Source organism: Castor canadensis, chromosome 2 (genome assembly GCF_047511655.1).
Source record: "Castor canadensis chromosome 2, mCasCan1.hap1v2, whole genome shotgun sequence".
Classification (NCBI taxonomy): Eukaryota; Metazoa; Chordata; class Mammalia; order Rodentia; family Castoridae; genus Castor; species Castor canadensis.
In genome coordinates this window covers 202,630,260-202,656,049 of record NC_133387.1, presented here as the reverse complement: position 1 = coordinate 202,656,049, position 25,790 = coordinate 202,630,260, and the positions used below count along the sequence as shown (strand labels likewise).

The following is a 25,790-nucleotide window of genomic DNA, read 5'->3' as shown; positions in this document are numbered from 1 at the left end:
GGTGCCTGCTACACTAAATGACGGGATGTCAGTTCCATCCTGTATTGGTTATTGATGAGCAAAGTGATATGATTAGATTTTACGGTTAGACAATTTTCCAAGGTAGTTTGGAAGTTAGGTCCAGATCTGAGGAATGGGTTTGGAGGTGGGAGTGAGACTGGAGTCAGGGGCACAGATAAGAACTCTGTTGGAACGGTTTTGGTATGATGCCAGTGGCTTCCAATGCAGAGAATTTTGTGTAATACCTGGCATATCATATACACTTTAAAAATAGTTCTTGTAGTTATATTGTAGCTATTAATAATAAACTTGGAGATTGGCACTAGAATAAAGAAAAGGTGGTAATGGCCTGGATGTTAGGGATAAGGGAGAAGAAGGGATTTGGGGAAACTCCCAGGTTTCTGGCTTGACAAAACATAGCCAATGCTGAGGATCCAGGGGTTAGCGTGGTAAGTGTTGGGAGAGAGGAAGATGTGTGGAACAACATCTTAAGAGCTATCGGCTGCCAATGTAGATGTGGAGTCATGCCTCAGGAGTTGAAGACAGGGTGGAGATTCTGTTGAGTGAGGGCAGGAAGGTGCTCAGGACAGAGCTGGAGGAATGCAGAATTTAGGGGCAGGAGGGAGGAAAGGAGTGCATAGAGACTGGAGGAGGGGTGGCCTAGAGGAGAGTATTTCAAGAGGAGGGAGGGCAGCCATGTCACGTGCTCAAGAAGGTTAGGTGTGACATATGAGAATTGGAAAACTGCCCTTAGATTTGGTTGCTGATCAGAACTTTGGGACATGGGAACACTGAGTGTGGGTTGCTTACTGAAGACAGCTAGAAGAGGAGGAACAGAGAGACAGGGTGACAATTAGAGGTCTGTGATATACCGCAGGAGAAGGTGGTTTCTGTGTGCTTGAATTTGGTTTTGGTGTTTTTTTGTTTTGTTTTGTTTTGTTTTAAGATGGGAAGATTTCAGAACATTTATGTGAGGAAGAGAAAGGGCTGGTGGGGAGGTTAAAGGAAAGGGAGGGGTTTGAAAGATGGAGTGAGTTGGGGGAGCATATGGAGAGCAGGAGAACACTGTGGGTTGGAGAACCCTGTCTGAGATGCTGACGGACAGTTGGAGCTCATGGTGCATTTGAGGTTACGTGTTTAAATTACTGTAATCAGAATGCTAACTGTCACCATGTACTCATTGACACCTATCTCTTGGGGCACAGCCTGACACTTCTTTTCCTATGCTTGTCTTTTAGTGGAGGATCCTTTTTGTAACTTCCACTGCTCAACCTTCCCGAGGGCCTCGGAGGTGGAGATGAGAGGTTCCGAGGATGTGACTGCTGGAACAGTGTTACAGCGGCTGATCCAGGAGCAACTGCGCTATGGCACCCCCACCGAGAACATGAACTTGCTGGCCTTTCAGCACCAGGCCGCAGGGAGCGCAGGACCAGCCCACGCCACAAACAGCTTTTCTTCCACGGAAAACCTCACTCAAGAAGACCCACAAATGGTCTACCAGTCGGCACGCCAGGAGCCGCAGGGTCAAGAACACCAGGTGGACAACACGGTGATGGAGAAACAGGTCCGGTCCACGCAGCCTCAGCAGAACAATGAGGAGCTGCCCACGTATGAAGAGGCCAAGGCCCAGTCGCAGTTCTTCAGGGGGCAGCAGCAGCAGCAGCAGGCGCCCGTGGGCCACGGTTATTACATGGCTGGGGGCACCAGCCAAAAGTCCCGCACTGAGGGGAGGCCCACGGTGAGCCGTGCCAACAGTGGGCAGGCACACAAGGACGAGGCGCTGAAGGAGCTAAAGCAAGGCCACGTCCGCTCCCTGAGTGAGAGGATCATGCAGCTGTCGCTGGAGAGGAATGGCGCTAAGCAGCACCTCCCTGGCTCAGGGAGTGGAAAGGGGTTCAAGGCGGGAGGAGGACCCTCCCCAGCCCAGCCAGCCAGTAAAGCTCTAGACCCTCGTGGTCCTCCACCCGAGTACCCCTTCAAGACCAAACAAATGATGTCCCCGGTCAGCAAGAACCAGGATCATGGACTTTTCTATAGTGACCAGCACCCTGGGGTGCTCCATGAGATGGTCAAGCCTTACCCTGCTCCTCAGCCCGCGAGAACAGAAGTGGCCGTCCTGAGGTACCAGCCACCTCCGGAGTATGGGGTTACCAGGTGATTATCAAACCCAGAGGGCAACCCAGCTTTTCAGTACTTAGGACTTAGTACTATCTTTAATACTTAGAACTTTCAAAGCATGCAGGGTTTTGGTCATTGGTTTGTTTTTTTCTTCTGTGTAATGTTTGATAAGACATTTTAGGGTAAAAATATGTAGGGTGAAACAGAGTAGAGGCAGCAGGGGTTTCCCAGCAGAAGACAGCTGGAGATGGAGGAATGCAAGGGAGGAACCTCCCTGTGAGCACCCTTGGGACTCTGCCTAGACACATGCAAAGAGCAGCCTTCTTGGCTGGCTTTGTGGACAGCATCCAGACTTCTGGAACATATTATTACCACGAGTTTATAGTCTCCTTCATTGTAGATTTTAAAGGAAAACAGTCTGACTGTTAGAATGGAGGAGTTAAAGAGACTTCAACTGTTCAAGCTCCACCTTCAACAGATGGGAAGCTGAAGCTTGGAGACTCAGGGGCTAGACTCAAGCCTCCTGATGAACAATGTCCTTTCACTCTCCTGCCCTAATTCCTCTTAGAGCCTTCTAGTATAAGTGTGTCTTCTGGCTGACTGGTGGATTCAGCAGTGTGTACTCTGCAGTCTTATACCAGGTTCACATGGACCTTAGACCATGGTTTCTGGGGAAACCAGTGTCTGAACAGAGCACTGCTGTTCAGGAGAGAGTTTGCAGAAAATCCTGTGGGAACAGACAGAATAGCATGGCTCCTAACTGGAAGACTGGAGAGCGCTGCCCAGAGGAAATGACATTCAATGTTGGGTGTTGAAGGATTAAAAGAGCTTGTAGGGTGAGATGGAATAGCAGGGTGTGCTGTGCAGAAGAAACACCACTTCTGGAGACAGAAAGACCATGTGGGTTTGTCTGGACCGAGGGGCAAGGGTACAGAGCACAAGTGGGCCAGGTGAGGTGAGTTGTGGCAGAGGATATGTTTGGACAGGGAAGTTGGGACCAGTTGGTGAAGGTCTTTGAGTGTAGAATTTATCCACATGCAGTTAGGAAATGTGTTTTAAGGAAGGGACTTCGTGTTGATATTTAATGCTGACTTTGATAATGGTGCAGGCTGGATTAAAGGAACAGAGAAAAATTGGTGAGGATGGCTGAGGTGAGTGAGAACAGAGGATCATCATATGTTAAGAGAGGCAGGGAAATAGGACTGACAGCATTCGATGAGCAGTGGTTAGATAGGGAAGTTGAGAAAAACGGCAGCTGAGAATACAGCAACTGCAGTCAGGCTCTCTAGAGAGAATTTGGGAGCAGCCAGAATTTGGATGCTTGTGTAGGAAGAATATAGAGCGTGAAAAGAGAAGACACATGGCCCCAACTGTGTTAGATGTATCATTCTCTAGGTTTTTCCACAAGAGGGTTTTCTCTAAGCCTGGGTGCCCTGCCCACCTTCTGGAAAAGGAGTGAGCAGACCTCTGCAGAGGCTCACATCGACTTGATCACATTGGTTTACCATGATGTCACTTCAAAATCAAACCAGAGCTTAAGCATTTAACTCAGCCTCTAGAGGGCTTGCCATGGGGTCAGAATCTCCCTAAAGGAAGTTTCTTTCCTCCTCGCTCGCTTTACTTTGTTAAACGGGAGTGCATAAACTGGGTCGTTCTGCTTGTTACTTAGCGATAAGTATAATACGAGGTGTGCGAAGTGATTGATGGTGGGGAGAAGCACTTTCCCAAGGCGCCCAGTTACTGGTGGAAAGTGTCATTTGTCTTGAAGTTATGATGTCAGAAAGAAGAAGAAACATATAAGGGATTGAGCACACTGCCAAGCTTGGCCACTGGGTTGACATGACACATCAAAATGCCCAAGAAGGTGTAACAGACAGGCAGTTGAGCCTGTCCCCAGAGCTGGCTATAAGGCCACTTTGTGAGCCTGCCCATGGCTAGCCAGCATGGCTCCAGCACTGCAGCCCTTGGCCAACTAGGTAAACAAAGCTGCATCCACACATCCTGCTTCAGACACTTTTAACACAGTCTGAATCCCAAGGGTTGAGCCTAAAACCCAGTAATGGGTGATATTCAGCTTATCTGTGATCCAAGAGACAAGCAGCGTTCCTTTGAGTTTCACTGACATGTTCCCTTGTGCCTAAAGGGTTATCTGTTGGTTGACAGTGAGGGTTGGAAAGCCGCAGGCTGTTGGATACATACACACCATACACACTGTAGCATAGACTCCATCATTAGGGGAGAGGCCTCTGACTGAATTCTTGGGGGTGAGCTAGCATGGCTGGCAGAGATGAAGCCCTAAGAACTGGACCTGCTGCCAGCAGGAGTGGCTCTGGTTTTCCTCTTGCTCCATTTTTCTTTTCTCCCAACCTGAACTTGAACATGGGGATAAGATGGTAATTAAGCCTTTCCCATGGAGAATTGTGCCTTCCCCTCACAACCCTAAAGCAAGCATTTGGGTATTCTGACTCACTTGTGGAAACAGACAAGAGCTTCCAGAAGTGGTGGCTTGGCAAGGCAGTCAGCACTGTTGATGGAAATGACCAGGGGATGATCTGAGTTGAATCAAAGCAGTTTGTAAATTTGTCCATGTTTCAAAAAAAATTGAATACTAGAGATGCTAAGAAATTACTTATTAATGCTACTTCCTAATACAGCTGCTAACATTGTCCTGCACACATTAACCTTTTCAGGTTATAATCAGATTATATCCAGTTTAGCTTTTTTCAGGTAGCATAGTCTCACAGACTTTTTTCCACAATCCTTTATTTTTAAAGCCACTCATTTATTGGTATATAATATTTTATAATGAACATAATTTATGATGCCATTTCTCTATAAATAATGACATGAACACCGTCATGCATACCAAATTTTCCACACTTCAGCTTACTTCTTTAGAAATCATTATTTAGAAATGAAATTATTGGGCAGATTATTATAAACATCTGTTGGCTTCTGAGGCTGGATAACTTTGCAAAAACACTGCACTGCCTATTTTACTGCAGTTTGACTAACATTAGTCATTATAATTATAAAAACTTTGCCAATGTAAAACGAAAATAGTGTGAACTCCCTATTTTAATTACATTACTAGTTAGATTAACTTTTAGGTGGTATGTTTTATTAGCTAGACTTATTTGATCTTGAAAATTGGTCCCTCGTGTTTTTGATCATGTGATTTGTATGTGTTAGTAAATCTATATAAACCGAAGCCTGTTTTCTCTAGCACTTGCTCCAGTTTTTGGTTTTCTGCAATTCCTTTTCCATCTTTAGTGGGTGTCAGTGGAGTGCAGGTGGTGGCAGGAAGACTAAACCTTCACCAAGTGCTAACTGCATGCAGGCACTTTGTTCTTAATTTTTACAACAATTCAAAGGCATGGATACTATTCATAAATGCTTTTTACACAGGTTGAAAACCAAGGCCTAAAGAGAGGTTGGACAGTGGGTCACGGTCAGAAGCTTGGTGGTGCAGGAGCCAGGGTGCAAACCTGGAGCTCTTGCTGCATCCTGCACCTCCTGTGAGCTGAGCACACAGTCACTGTACCTGCAGTGAAAACACAGACTTAGGTTTTCACTTGGCATTACTCATCTGGTGAATTCCCGGTCACCATTATATGTCACAGAATAATAATATCATCTGTGATGTCAGCCTCTTTACTTCTCACCTTCTCCAGGAGGATCAGAGTAGTGATTAAGTACTCCAGACTCTGGTAGTGAAGCCCTCTGGATACTCCTCTTCCTCCAGATGTCCTGGAAGACCACAGGAGCAAACTCAGCCCGCTGACAGTCACAGGGTGTGAGCATTAGCCTGTCTTTTGGCTTGCCTTCATGTGGAGGTGGGGCCCAGGGCAGTGGTGTGTTTTCTTTAGACATTTTTAGCAGGGTGTTGCAGTTATGGAAGATGATGAATGCTAAAGACTTATTTCTATGTTCTAGGCAGTATCAGTTTGGAAAAAGATTAGAAGTGGCTTCTGTTGATGGAAAGAACACTTAAAGCTATCCCTTTCGGCTCTCTGAGCCTGAGAATGTCTTTTTTTCCTGTTATCATGGCTCCTTCTTACCTGATCAACACAGGGGGGTTGGTTTCTAGCTTTCCAAAGCAGGGAAAAGTGGTACCTGTTTATTAAGGAATGCGTCAATTTGATTTTTTAGTGTGAAGATACTTTATAAAAGCTTTAGGATGGGAGTGTTTGTCCTACCCTTCTGTCCTAGGCTGATGAAAACATAAGATAATGTCAGAATCAAAGCTGCTGTGAATTTCCTTCCACAGAGCTGGCTTCTCGCTTCTTGTCACAGCCTATCATCACCACCACCTTCCTTCTCTTCAGGACAAGGGACATGCGGTGTCCTGTGCTAACTGAGGGCACCTATGGTATGACCAACTCTCACCATCACTGTTTTCCTTGTGAAAATGCAGTGTGCATGGCTTTTCCAAAAACATGTCCAGATTTTGTTTTCTTTAGGACAGAGTCAAAGGTCATTCTCTGAGACTATGACAAAGGACAGTGCAGGGAGAAAGAGAGAGTAAAGAGAGAAGGACAAGCACCAGAGCACCTGTGGCGAAGTAAAGATCATGCCTGTCTCCTGAAACCCACATCCTCCCAGCAGTGCAGCCAGAATGCAGTTTAATACGAACAAGCATAAGGATTTGTGCTAAATGCGAGGTCTTCCTCTTGTCCTCCATGTTTGCCATGTGTTGTCTTACAAGAAAGAAGGTTTAGTGGCCCCATCTTACTTTGAGTTAGAAATGGCTGGAGGAGGGAGAAGTATTTTGGGAGTATGTATTTGTTTCCAAAACAGTAAATTATGGTTCACAGTTTATATACATGAATGAGCTGCTTATGGGATCAAAAGGTGAACCAGACTCAGGGTTGTTAAATTAAAACTATGCATGGCACTTAGTGAAAGTGAGGCCAAGCAGCCTGTTTAAATTCCCCCATGTAAACATGAGTTTTTATTCCAGCATCGGACCTTGGGAGTTTCTACAGTATTTAGGCTAACTTGTGGCTGGGTGAGCCAAGCAAAATGCCCTGAGTTCTGAGAAGCAGCTCTGTAGTGTAGGGATCTAAAGACACTAGGGTCAAGTTCAGGTTACTTTCCCAGGAAACCTGACACAATTCCAGCTGTAATGCACTAAATGAGTAACTTCTCTAAACAGGAGGGTTATCTGTGTTTACCACATAGCAATGATCTTGATCTTACTTTACCAGGGTCAAGACTTAATGTGAACATTGATGAGGCTTACAGTTTGCACAACCGAAGGCATCCAGTGGGGAGCTCATGGGTTTGGGAAAAGAAGATTCCAGGGAGTTTCAGTTCTGGCTGCCCTCCCCTCCCACACACATTGCCCCAAATTACATAAGTTCTCATAGCCTCACCTGCATTTCTCTGTCTGTGTGTCTGTCTGATTCTCTCTCTCTCTGTCTGTCTGAGACAGGGGTCTCACTACATTGCTCCCGCTGGCCTTGAACGCCTGAGGTCAAGTAATCCTCTTGCCTCAACCTCCTGAGTAGTTGCCCCACTCGGAGTTTCTTATCTGCAGCTTATTACATAAATAAGACATGTTCATTGTAGAAAATTTAGAAATACATGTAGTTCCTACTACCCCACCCCCACCCCCAAAGCAGGAAAATATTACCTTCAATCCCATTATTCAGTGTCAATCTGTTCACTATGTTGCTTTGAGGATCAGACAGTTATTAAGAAAACACTGTACATTGTGGAACTCTCTACAGAAATACGAGTTTTTTTACTAAATAAGAAGTATTCAAATTTGAACTTTTATGGTTAAAAGTGCTTTATTGTTTCATTCATCTTAGTTATTTCATTTTGTTTCCTTTTTTCTGATTATTAACATAGCTATGATAATTATTTCATTGTGGTTCCTAGTTCTGACTGCCTCACTTCTGAGGAGGAAGGGAGACCCAAGGAGGGAGCTTCTTGCCTTTCTCCTCACACCGTCAGTGGAGGGTGATGACCACGGAGGATGGCAGTTACTGAGCATTCCGAAGACCGCAGTGCTGTACACCACCTCATTTAATCCCCACAGCTCTCTGAAACAGACACTCACTCTGGCAACACCTATACTAAAAACTTGGCATTTTAGCCAAAACAGAAAACACTAACTGAGCTTCCCATTAATGGCTGTGCTAGGCTCTGTGTTAGGGGTGGTGAGAGGCAACAATAATAATTGTAAAAATGTTGATCAGAGCTAACACTTGTCCAGGGCCTCTGTGTGCCAGACTTTATGCATATCCTGAAATCTTTTGGCTGCTATATGAGATAAGTGGAATTATAGTTCCAGGAAACTGAGATGTAGGCTATGTAAAGAGCTTCACACAGGCCATCTACCTTCACAAGTATCCATCTACTTTTCTTTCTTTTCTTTTATGCCTTTCTTTCTTTCTTCCTTTCTTTTTTTTTTTTTCTTTCTTGATACTGGGGAGAGAGCCTCATGCTTGGTAGGCAAGTGCACTACCACTTGAGCTATGCTCCAGGCTCTCTTACTTCACAATCTAATAGGGGAAATAGGTTCACAAAGAGACAATTACAGCCTAGAATTATGTTCACAAGTATTTTCTCAATAAATTTTGACTTTTTTCCCTTCATTTTCCATTTTCTTTTTGTCCCCACTAGTAGGAAATAATAGTAATAGTGACCCATCAATCAGCAGCATCACCTTTGCAAGGGGGATAAGCTGTTTCATCGCACTGGTATGATTTTCCACAAAACTTTCTCTCCTGATACATTTTTTACACTAAGCCCAGACCTGCCTTGTATACATCTTTGATCCCACCATGCCCAGTTCTCAGAGTTGTAGAACCAGAGGGCACAGGTTTGCCCTCCCTGCCCACACGTCATCCATCATGGCATGGACACAGAACTGAGTTGTCTGTGAGGCAGTGCTCTCTGTTTGAGAGAAGACTTTCCAGCCAGCTCTCTTCTGTCTTTTAGGCTTGGTAAGCATGATTTTTCTGCATTTTCTCTCCACCACTGAGGATAAGGCTGGCATCAAAATGACACTATCATCTGATTTCTGCCTCTCTTCTTGGTTTTCCTTGTACTTGTTATGTAACAGGAAAAGAAGACTGAGAAGATGACATGCCGTCAACCATAAGTGACTTTCAAAGCCTAGACTTAAATTTTAGAGAGATGGAAAGGCTTTGAGTTGGTGTGATGTATGGTATTGAGGGTCTTGCAAAGTTAGCTTCTTTCCATGAAAATTCATTGTAGGATTTAACCAGCCTGCAAGAAACTTACTCAGTAACAGGTCAGTGTGGCTTGGGGTCCATACCTGATAGGAGTTCCTGTGACCTGAGGTGAAGGCTGGGCAATGTGAGTGGTACTGGGACAATCCACTCTTGTGATGGAATTGGACCGCCTCGTAAACATAGGATGACTTATGTGTGTGTTCACTACACTTTAGTGTGGAAGGAACATAGATTTGTCAAAACACAAAAATGTTCTGGATTAAAGAGTTGGCCAAGTAGTTCTGTGGTCATCCTTATGAAGGTCTGCATGTCCCCAGTGAGAGAGAGGGATAGGGATGGTTTACATCTCCCTACCGACAACATTCCTTTCTGAAATCTGAGGACAGTTGGAAAGTGAAGCTTCCTTATGGGATGAAGAATTGCATTGTGCTCCATGATTCTCTCTCCTTACCTAGAGAACTTAGATCTTAGGCACTTTAGCATACAGTGGCAGGGCTCTTAAACTGAAAATAGAGGAAAATCCACTTGGAAAATATCCCCTAAGCCCAGAGGGTTGCTCTGATCCCAGCAACCAAGCAAGGCCTGAGATTGGTCCTTACAGTGGGATCTGCTGAGTTTCTTCTGTGGTCATCCTTATGAAGGTCTGCATGTCCCCAGTGAGAGTCAAGGTGACCCATGTATTTTCTCCTACAGTTTGACATTTAGCTTCTGGAAGCTGGCATTCAGAGGGATCCTGGATATGAGACATGCTTACAAAATGAGAGATAAGGAGGCCAGCAGAGTCCAAAAACATTTCAGCAAACATACTTAAAAGGAAAATAAAAGGCCAGGTAACCTCCTGGGGGAAATGGGATAGAGCTGGGAACTTTGGTCACAAATTGTGAGAGTGACAGTTGTAACTGTGGCTCTCAGAGAACTCCAGCTGTCCGTACAGAGTGCTGGCGGTAGTTGGATTCTGCTAATTCTCAGTGTCTCACCTCCAGTTCCAAGACTGAGTCCTGGAGGTAGAAGGCCAACAAGAAGGTTAGTTTCTAATGCAGATACTTTAAAGTGATAGAGGCCAATAAGAGAAGGGGACCAGGAACTAGAGAAAAGGTTAGTTCGAGAAGAATTCACTTAGAAGGTAACACACACGCACAGGAAATCAATGCGAGTCAACTCCCTGTATAGCTATCCTTATCTCAACCAGCAAAACCCCTTGTTCCTTCCTATTATTGCTTATACTCTCTCTACAACAAAATTAGAGATAAGGGCAAAATAGTTTCTGCCTGGTAGCGAGGGGGTGGGGGATAGAGGGAGGGGACAGGGTAGGAAAGGGAGGGAGAAATGACCCAAACATTTTATGCACATATGAATAAAAGAAATAAAATAAAAAGAAAAATAAAAAAAGAAGGTTAGTTTCCCATCTGCAGAAAAGAGGCAGAGAACTATCAAGACTTCTCTTCAAACCTGAACCATAAAAGTTGTTAGGAGTCCTTGGCTTAAGTTGAAATAAATTAGTGTTTTCTTAGGAAACAGGTTAAACAAAGATACTGAGCTGGGAAGAATTCGGGGAGTGGACATAGGAGATGGGGACCCATGGTTTCAAACATAAGTGTTGAGTTAAGGCTAAAGCCTAAAATCTAGGCATCATTTTTTATTTTTGTCACTTTCTCCCCAGGAGTAACCCCCATCCCCATCCTTGATAGAGAAAATGAATCTCAACCCTCCTTCTCTCCATCCTCTATCCAAACTACCGTTTGCCTGGGACTGACCACTCAGACCACTCTCCTGCTACCTACACCTCCCACCCCATAGCTGGGATTACAGGCAAGCCCCACCACACTGTCCTGATCATTTCTCCTCTGCTTCCATCCTGTGAACCCTCCTCATCATCACCTGGTCCACACCCAGGGTCCTGTGTACCTGTTTTTGCCACTGGCACCAAATTGTCTGCGCACCGCTCCTAGCAAAGACAGGTCCTCTGTGTGCACTCTGAGGGGCTTGAGGAGGCCCTGCCCATCTCTCTAGGTCTGTCTGGCACTGCTGCTTGCTGGCTGTGTTTCGTACCAGCTAGCTTTCCTCCACGTGCTTGTCCTGGTGCTAATCCCTGCCAGAGGCCCTGTGCACCCCCCTACCTGAAGGCACCTTCCCCTCCATCCAAGCCAGCGGTTCCTTCTTTTTTCTTTTTTTTAAATTTTTATTTTATTCATATGTGCACAGAGGTTCCTTCTTATTGGGTGCTTCCATGCTTGCCTCATACCTCCACCTCTCAGAGACTCCTTCCCTGACCTCTGACCTCTGACCTCTCAGTCACAGCTACTGAGTCATTCTGTTTTCATTCCTTTTCTTTCTTCTCTGTGGGACTGGGGTTTGAACTCAGGGATTCACACTTGCAAAGCAGGTGCTCTACTGCTCCAGCCCCACCTTCAGTCCATTTTGCTCTGGTTATTTTAGAGATGGGGTCTATGGAACTATTTGTCTGAGCTGGCCTCAAATTGTGATTCTCACATTCTCAGCCTCCCCATAGTTAGGATTACAGACCTGAGCCACTGACACCAGCTCACATTCCTTTTTTAACTCTTGGCTTTGTTTTATTGTTTGATGGCTTGCCTGTCTCTCTCCCCTAGTATGCAGGCTTCTGAGAGCAGGGACCTGGCTTGTCTTGCTCACTGTGTTGCCAGTCGCCACACGGTGCTGATTCAGGGGAGGGCTGAGTATTTGTGGCTTTTATGATGGAAACTGCTGCTCAGCCGAGCATCGAGAAGCATTGGTGACCCCTGGGTGTGGAAGCCGTGGACAGTGCGTCTCTTGGTGGGCTTTCTGCCTAGCCCCCCACTTCCACTGGGGTCTGACTGCTGCCTTCCGTTCCCTTGCAGCCGCCCATGCCAACTTCCGTTCCCGTCGACAGTGCAGCAGCACAGCCCCATGTCCTCTCAGACCTCCTCCGTCAGCGGGCCGTTGCACTCTGTCTCCCTGCCGCTTCCTCTCCCGATGACCCTGGGTCCACAGCCTCCGCCAGCCTCCCCCAGCCAGCAGCTTGGCCCTGATGCATTTGCCATCGTGGAGCGGGCCCAGCAGATGGTGGAGATCCTAACAGAGGAGAATCGGGCACTTCACCAGGAGCTTCAGGGCTACTACGACAATGCTGACAAACTCCACAAGGTGCGTGACTTCGGGGGAGCGAAGCAGCTGCTTCCCTGGGAGGAACAGTCTTTGCCTGCTCATGAGGCCTTATTTGCTGACTCACTTGCCAGCATTTAACCAGTCCTCTTATGCCAAGCACTGTGCAAAGCTTTAAGGAGGCAAAAATAAATATGACTCGTGCCTGCCCCGCAGGAGCCTACGGTTGGAAAGGAGAGGGAGTTACACAAGCCAGCACCTGCAGTGAGTGTGGAGAGGTTACTAGGTAGGGACAGTGAGTTGGCCCTTGGCCAGGGACTCAGAGGTCAAGTAGGATTTCCCCAGATGTGGAAGAGGGAGCACAAAGAGTAATACTGGGGAATGAATTGAGAGACATGGGTGTTTCTTTAAACCTGGGAAGCTCAGAAGCCTGTGTTTGTCACATTTGTCTCATTAGCTGGTGGCTAGTGAGGTATTGACCCAACACTGGGGGGTCAAGAGCTCAGTTGCAGTGTTTTCTTATGCTTGCCTCATCAGGTGGGGAAACACTGAATCATTGCAGCCCTAGCAGGTGTCATGGGGATAGCAGAGCATGTGGCAGCTGTCATCCTTACAGTTTTATGCTAAGAATAAATAAGAGAACATCATCTAGCAAGAGTAAACGCCATGGGGCAGAGATCTCATTACCCACAGGTCAGCAGCTGCTGTGCTGCAGGATGGAAGAAGGTAATGGCGTGGTTTAGGGCAGGAGAGCCACAGGTCCTCAAGTTTTATTTCTGAGGGCAAAGAGGCACATGTGGTAGGAGTGGTCTAATGAGTCTTGAGTGCCTGGCTCTGTCCATGGCAATAAGTATCTTTTGTAAGGAGAAAGAGTAGGACTATAAACCCTCCCTGACTATAGGAGCATTGTTCCCTTTGGCTCCATATGGCAATTAATAAGCCTGCCTGAACCAGTTTCTTTTCATTACTTAGCATTGACTTCCCAGGTAAGTCTGGTCTCTTTGCTGGTCAGTTCCTGAGGGCTGGCAGTACAAAGCTGGAAACAGTGGGCCTGATGATGCAAATGTTCACAGACAGAATTGCCCAGGCACACGGGTGTAAACCTTCCACTGAGAGGGTCTGGAGCTCCTTGGAGCCAAGACCAGACTTGGCCCAGGGAGCTCTGGTTGCCTGTATTGCAGGGGAAAAGTGAAAGCCAGAAACACACAGGGCTGCCTGAAGATTGCACTCCTCCCACTACACTTGAACCTTAGAAGTTGAGAAACAGGCATTGCCTCCTGGCCCTTGGCCTGTGTAGCTGCTCAGACCCCCGCTTGCTTCTGATGTCTCCCAGGGCAGCTGCTCCTTGGTACATCCTGAACATAAGGAAAGGCCGAGTTAGCCCTTCTGCTAAAGAAACAAGTATTTCTTTCCTCTCCACAAATGAAGCTCCATGACTGACATACCCACCTGAGGGCAGACTTGGTGCCCAGCCTCTTCACGAGGGCATGGACATGGATGGTGTGGAAGAGTCTTTGACTCTTTCATTAATATATTTTTATTGACAATAGCATACATCTCTTTCTTGATTTTGATGTACTTTTCTTTTTTGAAACGTAAAATCTCCCAGTGCATCAATTTCTCTGCACAGAAGATGATCCTTCAACTTTGTGGCAAAAAGGATTTACATGACTTCTGAAAAGGGAAACAAATAAAAGGTGTTTTCCTTCTGGACCCCATAATCCCTCACTCCCCTGGACATTATCATGGTTCTGTAAATACTACATTTTACTGTTCTGTCATATATCAAGCCAGAATTAACCATTTGCAACCTCAGATTTTGCCAGGATTCTTGCAATACTCATTATTAGTGCTATAGTTGATTTCAGCAAGTAGGACCAAGAGATAGAAGGGCTGCTTGAACTTGGTGTATAGTATTCCATGCCTTATGTCCCTAAGGTCATCCTAGATCCTTTCTCACCATCCTTGCTGCTGTGTTCTTAGCAGACATGTAAGTCTTAGTTCTGGGGAGAGGGTGGTCAGGTGAGACAATGACTTGGCTTTTCAGTGAGGATAGTTGATGCAGTAAAAAAGAATGACTAAAATCAGAGACTGCCCAAGCCCAGCCTCATTTCCAAAGAGGCACAGGTGGTGGTTGCCACTGTTAGCATCAGCAGGTGATGGGGAGGACTCCCAGAAAGAGCTGTGGCTATTGTCCTTCCTTTTGGTTGCTCCTTTTGCTTCTCCATCCTCCCAGCTTCCTTGGAACCTAATTAATGACTTTCCACCAGGACCCAACTATGGGCTCTTGAATGTGGCCTCAGAAGCCATCAGAGGAGAGATGGACACTGGAAGAGGAAGGTCTGAGCTTTGAGTTGCCCCTGACTTGCCCTAGTGAAGACCCTCTTCTTTTGAGGGTGAGACAAAGGTAGCTGTAATCAGGCAGGCTGTGACCTGGACAGCAGCTTGTGTTTGGTCACATGCACCCCTGAGCTGTGCAAGCAAAGGTGCTGGGAAAAGTTGTACCTGGAGCTTGGAGCAGCTGTCATTGTCTCATGGCCTTCTCTGCTCATTTCTTTATGACAACTACACCAGTGGAAGCTGTGCAGGAATCTCCACTCTGCTGTCGTTCTGCTCTGAGGCACGAACGCTTCTCTTACAGTCCAGGCTTAGTGCTCCCTGCACCTGGCTGCAAGGGAAGATGGGAGCGAGGGAAACCCAGTATTCTCTAGATGTCTCAAACTCGGAGTCTGAGCAGTTCCCATGGTTTTACATCAGAAACAGCCATCCATTCTTCCCTTCATCTTCAGCAAATGTCAGGGGGCTTAAGATGCTCTGGACGTGGAGAGTCTGAAGAGGTGTGGTTCCCGCCCTTAAGGAGTGTACAGTCAGAAATAAAAGAGCTTCAGTCTTAAAACTCCTCTAATCTCACTTCCCACTCCTTAGGAGTCCTTGCTTCCCATCCTTCATTTTTTACTTGAATATTTCCAGAGAAGAAGAGCTCACTATTGGGTGTTCTACGCTTCTGAAAAATGTAATTAGGAAATTCCTCCTTGTGTTGAATCAGTCTGCATCTCTTTAGCATCCTATATTTAGTCATAGCTCTTTCCTCTAAAACCACACTGAAGACAGCTAATGATTCTCCCAGAAATACCTCATCCTGAACACAGTCCCTTGCCCTTCTGATCACATAGCCATGTGCCAATTCTGGATTATTTTATCCTTTAGTATGGTAAACTGTGCCATGGTAGGGGTCCTAATGTTTTCGCTTCTCTGTTCCTTTTTCTTTCTTTTTTTTTTTTGAAACAGGGTCTCACCACTATGTAGCTTAGGCTGACCTGGAACTCACTACATAGTTCAGGCTAAGCTCAAACTCCTGATCCTCAGCCTCCCCTTTCTAGTACTGGGATTACAGGAGTGTGCTACCATACCTGGCCTGAAGTTTTCTCTTACGGTGTTCAGAGAGAAGTTGTTTTGGTGAAAGGGAAGCCTCCATAGTCAGGTGTAGCTTACCAGAGCCCTTGATTGTTATAGATTATATGCCAAAATTGCTGTTATATATAATAAATTTAACAGTCTGTTATACACTGAAATCACTCAGGATTTTGGTTATGGATAGAATGTAGGTTAGAGCAGTATAATAGTTAAGAGTCAAACCAGAGACGCAAAGCGTGTGTACACATCACAATTCCAGTGCAGTAAGTACAGCAGATGGAAGCACCCTGCAGCCAGATCCCAGAAAGCCTCCTGTGGACAGTGTGGTTCACCAGGGCTTCCTGGGTCCTGGGCTTTCGGGCTTGCGGGGTGAGCAGCTCTCTCATGGGTGAATGTCAAGGGCATATGAGCCCTCAGCCTTCTTAGCCTCCAGGGGATGCCCTGCAGCCTTGAAGGGGACTAATCCTGCATATGGCCGCCTGTCCAGAAACAAAGTCCCCCTTGTATAGATAAAATTAGAATAGCAGTGGTGATGTTTTTGAGTGGTCTCCTTTGAAAATCAAATTAAAAGGGAGGAGCATCATTTGTGGTGGCACTGTGAACATGATTCAGGACATGTTGTGATGCTCTGTGCTGCCATGTTCACAATCTCTGGAAGAGATAGAAAGGCCTGGTTGAACAGGAGACAGTGGAGAGCCAACTCTGATATAAGAAGACCTTAGGAAAAATAACGTGGTAGCAGAAGGAGCCTTGGCATCTTAACTGCACCTCTGTTGACGTTGGCTGGCTCTAAGCAGAAGTCCAGTGCTCTCCAGCCTCTTTGTCCTCTTCCCAGACCATCGTGGTTCCACTGTAACCTTTGGGAGCCATGATGTCATTCTTTTTTTAAGTTTTTGGCTTCTTGTACCAAGGTACCACTGGCTTCAGTCTCTTTCCCTGGTTCTTCTGCCCCACCCTCTTCAGCATAAGCACTCCCTGACCTTTGACCCTGCAGTCCTCTGCCGATGTCTCTGAGTGGTCTCCACTTTGTGGTCATTCGTCATCTGTTTGCCATGGCATCACATCCGTTCTCCTGACTCTCAGACCTGCTAATGGGAAGTCTGATGCCTGCGGGCCTCACACGGTTTCTCCAAAGTCAAACTGGCTTGCTGTTCTTCCCTGTCATCATTTGTCTTGGTGACATTGTGTTACCCATTATGAACTATCAGTGTCTGTGCAGTCTTTGATTTCTCTCTCTCTTACTGTGTGGAGCCAGTCACCAAAGCCTAATTCTGCTATTCTGAGTCCTCGTAATTAATCTGTTTTTGTTCTGTCTGCTGTCACTGAACTCTTTACATAAGCTTCTTTCTGGGATTTGTTTCCTCCTGCCTCCTCCCTCTGTCCCCATCCTCCAACTCCATCCTTTAGCTTCATCTCTATGAAATGCTGACAAGGTCAGGCTGCCCTTCTTAGAACCTGTCCCTCCTGCGTCCCTCCAGTAACTCTCCCTTGCTGTAACTTGAAGTCCTTCTTTTGGCCCTAGCTTTTGGTCCTTCCACCTGGCTCTCATCCCTGGCCCATGCCAAGGACGTACTCACTTTTGCAGACTCCTCTTCTGCCTAGTTTGTCAAAGCCCTTTCACCTTCCTTTTCTGCCTGACAAATTCCTCTTTGCCTTTTTTTTGTTTACTTTTTTTTGACAGTATTGAGGTTTGAACTCAGAGCTTGCTAGGCAGGTGCTCTACCACTTGAGTCACACCTCCATCCCTTTTATGTGTTGGGCATTTTCTTTTTTTTTTTTTCATTTTTCTTTTATTATTCATATGTGCATACAAGGCTTGGTTCATTTCTCCCCCCTGCCCCCTCCCCCTCCCTTACCACCCACTCCACCCCCTCCCACTCCCCCCCCTCAATACCCAGCAGAAACTATTTTGCCCTTATTTCTAATTTTGTTGTAGAGAGAGTATAAGCAATAATAGGAAGGAACAAGGGTTTTTGCTGGTTGAGATAAGGATAGCTATACAGGGCATTGACTCACATTGATTTCCTGTGCGTGTGTGTTACCTTCTAGGTTAATTCTTTTTGATCTAATCTTTTCTCTAGTTCCTGGTCCCCTTTTCCTATTGGCCTCAGTTGCCTTAAGGTATCTGCTTTAGTTTCTCTGCATTAAGGGCAACAAATGCTAGCTAGTTTTTTAGGTGTCTTACCTATCCTCACCCCTCCCTTGTGTGCTCTCGCTTTTATCATGTGCTTATAGTCCATTCCTCTTGTTGTGTTTGCCCTTGATCTAATGTCCACATATGAGGGAGAACATACGATTTTTGGTCTTTTGGGCCAGGCTAACCTCACTCAGAATGATGTTCTCCAATTCCATCCATTTACCAGCGAATGATAACATTTCGTTCTTCTTCATGGCTGCATAAAATTCCATTGTGTATAGATACCACATTTTCTTAATCCATTCGTCAGTGCTGGGGCATCTTGGCTGTTTCCATAACTTGGCTATTGTGAATAGTGCCGCAATAAACATGGGTGTGCAGGTGCCTCTGGAGTAACAGTCTTTTGGGTATATCCCCAAGAGTGGTATTGCTGGATCAAATGGTAGATCAATGTCCAGCTTTTTAAGTAGCCTCCAAATTTTTTTCCAGAGTGGTTGTACTAGTCTACATTCCCACCAACAGTGTAAGAGGGTTCCTTTTTCCCCGAATCCTTGCCAACACCTGTTGTTGGTGGTGTTGCTGATGATGGCTATTCTAACAGGGGTGAGGTGGAATCTTAGTGTGGTTTTAATTTGCATTTCCTTTATTGCTAGAGATGGTGAGCATTTTTTCATGTGTTTTCTGGCCATTTGAATTTCTTCTTTTGAGAAAGTTCTGTTTAGTTCACTTGCCCATTTCTTTATTGGTTCATTAGTTTTGGGAGAATTTAGTTTTTTAAGTTCCCTGTATATTCTGGTTATCAGTCCTTTGTCTGATGTATAATTGGCAAATATTTTCTCCCACTCTGTGGGTGTTCTCTTCAGTTTAGAGACCATTTCTTTTGATGTACAGAAGCTTTTTAGTTTTATGAGGTCCCATTTATCTATGCTATCTCTTAGTTGCTGTGCTGCTGGGGTTTCATTGAGAAAGTTCTTACCTATACCTACTAACTCCAGAGTATTTCCTACTCTTTCTTGTATCACCTTAAGAGTTTGTGGTCTGATATTAAGATCCTTGATCCATTTTGAGTTAATCTTGGTATAGGGTGATCTACATGGATCTAGTTTCAGTTTTTTGCAGACTGCTAACCAGTTTTCCCAGCAGTTTTTGTTGAAGAGGCTGCTATTTCTCCATCGTATATTTTTAGCTCCTTTGTCAAAGATAAGTTGCTCATAGTTGTGTGGTTTCATATCTGGATCCTCTATTCTGTTCCACTGGTCTTCATGTCTGTTTTTGTGCCAGTACCATGCTGTTTTTATTGTTATTGCTTTGTAATATAGTTTAAAGTCAGGTATTGTGATACCTCCTGCATTGTTCTTTTGACTGAGTATTGCCTTGGTTATTCGTGGCCTCTTGTGTTTCCATATAAATTTAATGGTAGATTTTTCAATCTCTTTAATGAATGTCATTGGAATTTTGATGGGAATTGCATTAAACATGTAGATTACTTTGGGGAGTATCGACATTTTTACTATGTTGATTCTACCAATCCATGAGCATGGGAGATCTCTCCACTTTCTATAGTCTTCCTCAATCTCTTTCTTCAGAAGTGTATAGTCTTCCTTGTAGAGGTCTTTCACATCTTTTGTTAGGTTTACACCTAGGTATTTGATTTTTTTTTGAGGCTATTGTAAATGGAATTGTTTTCATACATTCTTTTTCAGTTTGCTCATTGTTAGTGTATAGAAATGCTAATGATTTTTCTATGTTGATTTTATATCCTGCTACCTTGCTATAGCTATTGATGATGTCTAGAAGCTTCTGAGTAGAGTTTTTTGGGTCTTTAAGGTATAGGATCATGTCATCTGCAAATAGGGATATTTTGACAGTTTCTTTACCTATTTGTATTCCTTTTATTCCTTCTTCTTGCCTAATTGCTCTGGCTAGGAATTCCAGTACTATGTTGAATAGGAGTGGAGATAGTGGGCATCCTTGTCTGGTTCCTGATTTTAGAGGGAATGGTTTTAGTTTTTCTCCGTTAAGTATAATGCTGGCTGTAGGTTTGTCATATATAGCTTTTATAATGTTGAGGTACTTTCCTTCTATTCCTAGTTTTCTTAGAGCTTTTATCATGAAATGATGTTGGATCTTATCAAAGGCTTTTTCTGCATCTATTGAGATGATCAAGTGGTTTTTGTCTTTGCTTCTGTTAATGTGGTTTATTACGTTTATTGATTTTCATATGTTGAACCACCCCTGCATCCCTGGGATGAAGCCTACCTGGTCGTGGTGAATAATATTTTTGATGTGTTGCTGAATTCGATTTGCCATTATTTTGTTGAGGATTTTTGCATCAATGTTCATTAAGGAGATTGGCCTATAGTTCTCCTTTTTGGAGGTGTTTTTGCCTGGTTTTGGGATAAGTGTAATACTGGCTTCATAAAATGTGTTTGGCAGTTTTCCTTCCCTTTCTATTTCATGGAACAGTTTAAGGAGGGTTGGTATCAGTTCTTCTTTAAAGGTCTGATAGAATTCAGCAGAGAATCCATCAGGTCCTGGACTTTTCTTTTTGGGGAGTCTCTTGATTGCTGCTTCAATTTCATTTTGTGTTATAGATCTATTCAGGTGATTAATTTCCTCTTGGTTCAGTTTTGGATGATCATATGTATCTAGAAATCTGTCCATTTCTTTTAGATTTTCAAATTTATTTGAATATAGGTTCTCAAAGTAGTCTCTGATGATTTCCTGGACTTCCATGGTGTTTGTTGTTATCTCCCCTTTTGCATTCCTAATTCTACTAATTTGGGTTTTTTCTCTCCTCATTTTAGTCAGGTTTTCCAGGGGTCTATCGATCTTGTTTATTTTTTCAAAGAACCAACTTTTTGTTTCATTAATTCTTTGTATGGTTTTTTTGGTTTCTATTTCGTTGATTTCAGCTCTTATTTTTATTATTTCTCTCCTTCTATTTGTTTTGGGATTTGCTTGTTCTTGTTTTTCTAGGAGTTTGAGATGTATCATTAGGTCATTGATTTGGGATCTTTCAATCTTTTTAATATATGCACTCATGGCTATAAACTTTCCTCTCAAGACTGCCTTAGCTGTGTCCCATAGGTTCCGGTAGGTTGTGTTTTCATTTTCATTAACTTCTAGGAACTTTTTAATTTCCTCTTTTATTGCATCGATGGTCCATTCTTCATTAAGTAATGAGTTATTTAGTTTCCAGCTGTTTGCATGTTTTTTGTCTTTACTTTTGTTGTTGAGTTCTACTTTTACTGCATTGTGGTCAGATAGTATGCATGGTATTATTTCTATTTTCTTATATTTGCTGAGGCTTGCTTTGTGCCCTAGGATATGATCTATTTTGGAGAAGGTTCCATGGGCTGCTGAGAAGAATGTATATTGTGTAGAAGTTGGATGAAATGTTCTGTAGACATCTACTAGGTCCACTTGATCTATTGCATATTTTAGATCTTGGATTTCTTTATTGAGTTTTTGTTTGGATGACCTATCTATTGATGATAATGGAGTGTTAAAGACTCCCACAACCACTGTGTTGGCGTTTACATATGCTTTTAGGTCTTTCAGGGTATGTTTGATGAAATTGGGTGCGTTGACATTGGGTGCATACAGATTGATGATTATTATTTCCTTTTGGTCTATTTCCCCTTTTATTAGTATGGAATGTCCTTCTTTATGTCGTTTGATCAATGTAGGTTTGAAGTCTACTTTGTCAGAGATAAGTATTGCTACTCTTGCTTGTTTTCGGGGGCCATTGGCTTGGTAAATCTTCTTCCAGCCTTTCATCCTAAGCATATGCTTATTTCTGTCGGTGAGATGAGTCTCCTGTAAGCAACAGATTGTTGGATCTTCTTTTTTAATCCATTTTGTCAAACGGTGTCTTTTGATGGGTGAATTAAGTCCATTAACATTAAGTGTTAGTACTGATAGGTGTGTGGTGATTCCTGCCATTTAGTTATCTTAGTTGTTTGAAGGTTTGATTGTGTGTACCTAACTTGATGTTACTCTCTACTGTCTTGCTTTTTCTTATCCTGTGGTTTGGTGCTGCCTGCCTTTTCATGGTTAAGTTGGGTGTCACTTTCTGTGTGCAGGATCCCTTGCAGAGTCTTTTGTAGTGGTGGCTTTGTGGTCACATATTGTTTTAGTTTCTGCTTATCATGGAAGACTTTTATTGCTCCAACTATTTTGAATGATAGTTTTGCCCGGAAGATCTCACCCCACGCTCTTCTTGCTTTTAATGTTTCTGTTGAGAAGTCTGCTGTTATTTTGACGGGTTTACCTTTGTATGTTACTTGTTTTTTCTCTCTTACAGCCTTCAATATTCTTTCCTTAGTTTCTGAACTTGTTGTTTTAATGATGATATGTCGTGGAGTAGTTCTATTTTGATCTGGTCTGTTTGGTGTCCTGGAGGCCTCTTGCATTTGTATGGGAATATCTTTCTCTAGATTTGGGAAATTTTCCGTTATTATTTTGTTGAATATATTACGCATTCCCTTCGCTTGCACCTCTTCTCCTTCTTTGATGCCCATGATCCTCAAGTTTGGTCTTTTGATGGAGTCAGTGAGTTCTTGCATTTTCTTTTCACAGGTCTTGAGTTGTTTAATTAATAGTTCTTCAGCTTTTCCTTTAATTACCATTTCATCTTCAAGTTCTGAGATTCTGTCTTCTGTTTGTTCTATTCTGCTGGATTGGCCTTCCGTTTTGTTTTGCAGTTCTGTTTCGTTCTTTTTTCTGAGGTTTTCCATATCCTGGCTGTTTTCTTCTTTATTGTTGTCTATTTTTGTCCTGAGTTCATTTATCCATTTATTCATTGTGTTCTCTCTTTCACTTTGGTGTTTATACAGTGCTTCTATGGTTTCCTTTATTTCTTCTTTTGCTTTTTCAAATTCTCTATTTTTATTGTCTTGGAATTTCTTGAGTGTCTCCTGTACATTTTGGTTGACCCTATCCAGTATCATCTCTATAAAATTCTCATTGAGTACTTGTAGTATATCTTCTTTTAAATTATTCTTGTGGACTTCATTGGGTCCTTTGGCATAGTTTATCTTCATTTTGTTGGAGTCTGGATCTGAGCTTCTGTTCTCTTCATTCCCTTCTGGTTCCTGTACTAATTTTTTGCTGTGGGGAAACTGGTTTCCTTGTTTTTTCTGTCTTCCCGTCATTGTCCTTGGTGTTGTTACTGTCCCTGTACTGTGTGTAATTAAGTATTTTCTAGCTTGTAATAATAACAATGGTAATATTGAGAATGGAAGAGTGAGCTGAGATGGAAAGCAAGAAGTTAAAGAAAAGGGGAAAACAAATATACAGACAAGAGGGAGAAAGCAGAACAAGGTATCAGACAAGAGAGTTTCAAAGGTATAAACAGGGAGTGTTAGTGTACTAGTCGACAGTAAGCTGAACAGACAATAGAGAGACAGAGAGAGGATTGAAAATCAAAGATAAAAAAAATAAAAAATAAGTATATGAAAGTAATATCTATATATAAAAATGAATTAAAATAAAATGGAAAATAGAAAATTAAAAAAAAAAAAAAACCAAAAAACTTCCAAGTTTATATGCAATGCAATTTCAGTCTTAATAATTTGGATGTCCGTCTCAATCTCCAGTCCTGGAGTTGGTGCCTCAGATGTTGTTCTGTAGTTGTCTCATCAAAGGGGATGCATAAAGTAGAACAAAACTACACTCACACACACACAGAAGAAAAAAAAAAAAAAAAAGCCCCACCAAGTGTCCCCAGTTCAAATGCAATACAGTTTCAGTAAGTTTTTCAGCTTGCAGGTGTAATTCGGTTGTTCTCTCATCAGAGGTAGGGAGAAAAAGAAAAAAAAGCGTCTGGAGGCAGTTCTGAGAGTGGTATCTGCAACTGTGGCTCGCCTGCCTGCTGCTCTCAGCCTGTAGCTGGCGGCGTTATTTATGCAGATCTCTGGGGTGAGCTTAGCACTCACCTGGTCCCACAGGCTTTGTTTGCTCAGAGTTCTCCTGTGCGGGAGCCTCTGCTACAGGCTTTTCCCTTTCCAAGCACTGGGAAAGGTGACACTGCCCCGCGTTGTCAGGCCTGCGTGTTTATTTACAGTTCACGTGGAAAGTGGGTCTTCCCTCCTCTCACAAGCATCCCTGCTCCTGGTTGCTGGGCGCCCCCGCTCCCGCCAGAGCCTCTCCGCCCACCCGGCTTGTTTATTTACAGTCCCGGGAAGGGTTCCCTTCCCCCAACCTTCAGCGCTCAGGGCGCCCCACCCTCCTTCCTGCGTGTCTTAACTGTTCTTATTGCTTAGTAGTCAGTTTCTCTTTTTTTCCCGGGTGGAGGTCAGTCTGTCCAGGGGGCTATGCTGCTCTGGCCCAGGCTTGTCTGTGGGGTACCGCGGTACCGCGAAGCTCACCTGGTCCGCGTCTTCCCAAGCCGTATGGGCGCCGGCCACTGGCGGCCCCAGGGGCCCTCCTCGGTTCTCCGTTTAGTGAAGTGGAGATTCTCTGCGCCGGCTGGAGGTGTGGAGGAGTCAAAGTTTTGCCTTTTCTCGGTGATTATGCCTGCAAAGTGTGTCTCCAGCGTCTCTCCAAGATTTCACTACAGTAGGGTCGCTTTCTGCTTCCTACCTCTAGCCACCATCTTGGAATTCCTGTGTTGGGCATTTTCAAGATAGGCTCTCTCAACTATTGCTGGGGCTGGCTTTGAACCGTGATCCTTCTGCTCTCTGCCTCCCAAGTAGCTAGAATTACAGGTGTAAGCCACCGTGCACAGCCTGTTTGTCCTTTAAGGCTCAGTTCACATGACATTTTCTGTGAAATCTTTTTCAGAGAACCCCATTCTCTCCCTTGTGAAATTAATTACATCATCTCCAGGCTGCTAGGGTATTTCACCATCACGCCCCTTATCACACTACATCATAGAAGCTGTGTGCCTGGGCACACGCCAGCCTAGCGTAAGCCCCGAAGGCCACGAGTGGGCTTTCTTGTTTGTGTACCTTGGACCCAGAGCACTCCATGCATGTTATAATCGAATAATGAAATGTTAGGTTTGTGTTATTTATAGGAGTCTTGACCAACATGGACTTTGTGATCTGATCGGGGCTCAGCAAAGGACATGACTGGCTCCTCATGATATTGCTTTTCCTGTAGAGGGGCTGAAAACCTGGTTCTGGCCTCCTGGTGCTCAGTAAGGAGCACTAGTGCTTTCTCCCCACCGGTTGTGTCTTAGGCTCCGTCTTCAGCAGCAGCTGACCACACACCACACTTCCACGTTTGCGGGTCTCCCACCTCAACTTTACTTACCAGGATCTGTTACACAGCAACCTTCTACAACCTTGGAAAACACTATTATGTCAGAGGTCATTATAACACTTATGGCTACTTGGTATCAGTCTCTGTGCGCCTCTCTTCCTGGTTACAGCTCTTAATTCAGTGAAATTTAAGAACAAAATGCAGTGTCCATCTCTGATTTCTCAATTGCTCTATGTAAAAAGGTTTTCTGTGATGTACTTTTTACACTTATATATAAGTCCGAACCTAGAGCTGATTTCATAGATGGGTACAAGGCTCAGTGATGAAGCCTCTCCTGGAGTGGAGACAAGTAGGAAGTTCTCTGAAAAGAGCCCTGTACTCAAGAGTCTAGAAGTTTGGGTTTTGATTGTGATGCTTTAATTTTTTTGTGCTTTGACATTTTTCTTATGTTAATGAGAGTAATAATAATAATAATAGCTATAGGTGGTCATACAAAATGTAAGAGGTTTAAATTGTGTTTAGATTTACCCCTTCCTAATATGGGTACACAGGAACTTTACAAGGTGACATTGGATGATCTGGCCAGACTTATGAGC

At 44.1% G+C, this 25,790-nt stretch overlaps 1 protein-coding gene across 7 annotated transcripts in view; it reads left to right on the top strand.

Moving 5' to 3' along the window:
• The window catches only part of Amotl1 (angiomotin like 1), a 144,548-nt gene that overhangs the window by 72,491 nt on the left and 46,267 nt on the right, over window positions 1–25,790 (top strand). For all 7 annotated transcript variants that reach the window (XM_074066880.1, XM_074066881.1, XM_074066886.1 and 4 more), the window contains 2 exons: window positions 1,239–2,154; window positions 12,188–12,473. In XM_074066880.1, the coding sequence (XP_073922981.1) occupies window positions 1,239–2,154; window positions 12,188–12,473 (1,202 nt within the window). The remainder of the gene's footprint in view (window positions 1–1,238; window positions 2,155–12,187; window positions 12,474–25,790) is intronic.